This window comes from Pseudomyrmex gracilis, unplaced genomic scaffold (genome assembly GCF_002006095.1).
Source record: "Pseudomyrmex gracilis isolate BER0280 unplaced genomic scaffold, ASM200609v1 scaffold_1290, whole genome shotgun sequence".
Classification (NCBI taxonomy): Eukaryota; Metazoa; Arthropoda; class Insecta; order Hymenoptera; family Formicidae; genus Pseudomyrmex; species Pseudomyrmex gracilis.
In genome coordinates this window covers 1800-5452 of record NW_018021874.1, presented here as the reverse complement: position 1 = coordinate 5452, position 3653 = coordinate 1800, and the positions used below count along the sequence as shown (strand labels likewise).

General features: G+C 27.9%; 1 protein-coding gene across 1 annotated transcript; it reads right to left on the bottom strand.

Annotated features, from left to right (window-relative positions):
- Nucleotides 1-477: 477 nt before the first annotated feature.
- On the bottom strand, nucleotides 478-3032 carry LOC109862032 (the record flags this gene model as incomplete). Its single annotated transcript, XM_020441921.1, has 6 exons — nucleotides 478-545; nucleotides 1124-1445; nucleotides 1840-2043; nucleotides 2131-2193; nucleotides 2481-2901; nucleotides 2996-3032. Coding segments are annotated over 6 exons (1115 nt in total), but the record flags the coding sequence as incomplete, so codon positions are not given.
- Nucleotides 3033-3653: the final 621 nt, after the last annotated feature.

Below are 3653 nucleotides of genomic sequence, written 5' to 3'. Positions count from 1 at the left end.
TGTGTGTGTGTGTGTGTGTGTGTGTGTGTGTGTGCGTACGCGCGTGTAAATATAATTGCATGTATTACCTTCACGTTTAGGTGAGGTAATCTTAACACATAAAGTATCCGTAGAATAATAAAGTGATTCCATGTTTTCATTTCTAGCAGCTACATATGAAAAAATAAAAAATCTCAATAAATTTATAAATTCGAAAAGAACTACTTAATATATAAAAAATGTAATTGTATTTTTAAAAATAGTGTATAAAATTATGTATTATATCACTGAAAGTATAAAAGTTTATTAATAATTTATTAATAAATATGAGTAAGAATAAGTACTACTTTTTTTAATATATTATCTCTGATCAATATTTGTTTTATATAAATCACATTGTGTATAAAACGTATCTTTGTGTATACATATATTGTATTTTAAAAGTCATTTTTATATTGTACAAATACTATCTACATCATGTAGTTGTACAATTAACTGTCAGATATCTTTACCAGATTTTTCTGTAACTAGATTGCTACAAATCTCATCAGTTTCGTATGTGTCGTCTGAAAAATTTTACAAGATTACGGTACTTAATGAACTCTTAAAATATATTTGTAGCGCACATTATCTCAAGAACTTATATTTACTAAGAAATGTAATATGCTTACCACTTAAAAATATTATTCTATATTGCTTTTCTAAATTGTCCTTTTTAAACATTTGCAAAAACTCCTTTAAAGAGAAAATACCACTTAATAGGTTTCTCTGTGCTATTTGAATTCGTTGGTTTTTTTTGTGTCGAATACGCATCGATTTTTTGTTAGTTGTAGTCCATTTGCTAATCGATCATAATTCATTTCTTCATCCGCAATAAATTTAGGAAGATTATCTGCATAAATGTATATTCTTAATTGGAAAATAATGATTATGAAGTATATAAATGTATCCAAAACAATTTTGTATATTCATAACTATTAGTTATAACGAAATACTTAAATCTTTTTTTTGTCTTCAAATAATAACAGAAAATATGTAATTGCTAATACGTATGAATCTATTGAATTTTAGGCAAAAATGAAAAATTTTATAACTACACGATCTATAAAAAACAGTTAACTATTTTTACAAGATTATTACGTACCTAGAAATATCCACATATTTGGATGAACCGTTCGCATCTTTCTTAAAATAGTATTATGAAATGACTCCACAAGATTATTTGTTCTGATAGGACATCCATACACACTTATCTTTTCCGCAATTGGAAGCCAAGTGCTTCTCATATACTTTATGAAGAGCAACATACTAGGATATTTATCATATTTCTCATTTGCAATTATTTGGATAAGGTTTAATCCATGGCAGAACATTTCAGATGGAGCCAGAGCTAATGTCATAGCCATAGATAAAATTGTACGTGGCGCTGTCAAAAGTGCTAATTGTTTCCATTTCTTCATTAATGCCTACATCATATATCAATACAAATATATATTATAATTAGTACTACATATTGTATATGTATATATTACAAATTAGATAAAATATATAAAATATTTTATAAATTTTACTTAATTTATTTACATTAATATATATTGTACATATTTTATAAAATTAATATATACTACAAATAAAAAAAATATATATATATTACATAGCTATATATTTGAAATGTAAGAACAAAACTAAATAATAAGTGATTTATCGTTTTGCAAAAAATTGTTTACATTAATATGTAAAGTAAAAATTAAGTACTTCATATAAGAAAGATATACAATATTTACGAAACTGTAGTAAACTATTATATAGCACTATTATGTAGCTATAAACATCTATTAGAAACATCTATTAAAAATTTACCTGACAATAATGGAACCAGCACCCTCTTATAGATGCTTGAGGAAATTGTTCTTGTACAGCCTTCATCGATGCTCTTTCGTAATCCATCATTACAAAGCGTATATTTTGTTGTATGTTTGGAGCTAATTTGACTATTTCCTTCCACATAGATTTATAAACCAATTGCGACTTTTCTTCACATAGAATAAATAATACTGCAATGCCCTACAAAATATTATTATGACACAGTTAAAATGCACATATTTAGCAACATACTAGAAAAATACGTAAATGTAGTCTCACAGTTATTACCTTATCCATGTATCGCACATGTACAGAAAACAGTTGCGCGAACTGAGGTGTTCTAGGTAGGATCTGAAAAAAATAACATACTATATATAGAAAAATATACTATATATAGAATATACTGTATAAAGAATATACTATATGTAGAATATACTATATATAGAATATACTATATATGGAATATACTATATATGGAATATACTATATATAGAATATACTATATAGAATATACTATATAAATATACTATATATAGAAAAATATAAAAACATTCTTGATAGTATAATTTACACAAATAATATTATATACAGTAATCGTAGAATAGAAAATAGAATAGTGTGTAATGATGAGTACTTACAGAAAATGTACCATCTATGAACATTTCTTCGCTGTCTTCTAATATTTTTAGAAGTTTGTTTGTACTAAATATATANCAATATTTGTTATCTTCCGATAAAGCATACCCTTTATAAATAAGTTTTGTAGCGTCATACTGCTGGAGAAAGCTGTCATAGTCACAAATAGTCTGTGGCAATGGCGGTCGAAACTTCAGTTTTTCTCTTAATAACATTGATCTCACAGAACAATAAGAAATAGTTGNTGCAGCAACAGGATTTGTTCGAGAAATACAATCAAATATTTCTTTGTTTGTTGCACCACTTTCTCTGCTTATCTTGATCATTTCTTTTTTTAAATTGTAAGTCTCAATAATATGCGGATCACTAGGATGATTATGTGCATGTCTTAATATAACTTCTTCTTTCATTTCAATTACACCACTACAAAAGACAGTTCGTCTTTTTGCACAACGATATATATACGGACATCTTTTGTCACTATTATATGCATACCCTTCGTATACATATAACTTACTGTCTTTTCTCTTTCCACAGATTACTTCCATTTTTTCCTGAAAATAAAAATCATTGTTCGTATTATATTTATTATTTGCTGTATCTAATAATTTTACATTAGATATCTTATATATAATATTTTAAAATGTAATAATTGTCTATCTATACAATATTTAAGATACATAAGTACAGAGGAGTGCATCATATCGTGTGGTTCCAGGAGAAGTATTTTTCAGAAATTTCTTCTCCGGCTGCTTCTACACACACCGTTCTCCTTCGATCTCGGGTCGCTGGCGAAAACCGAAGAACTGCGCGCGACAGCCAGAAGAGAAATTTCCAAGAAATATTTTTCTTGGAGCCGCACAATATGGTGCACTCCTCTGTACTATATATAGAATATCCTATGTAATAATTTTCTATAAGACATTTTATATACAGGGTGTCCCAGAATTGGTGTAACATCTCTCATAAACAGGTAGGAGTAAAACTGAGTCAAAAAGTCCTATACCATTTTGATAGATTCGCAATAGTTACCGAGATCTTAATTACCAAAGATCCGCGAATGAGCGTGCAGCCACGTGCAAAATGACAGCTCGGAGCTGTCATTTTTTCGCGCGCTTGTACGCTTATTCGCGGATATTTATTAATTCAGATCTCGGTAATTATTGCGAATCTAG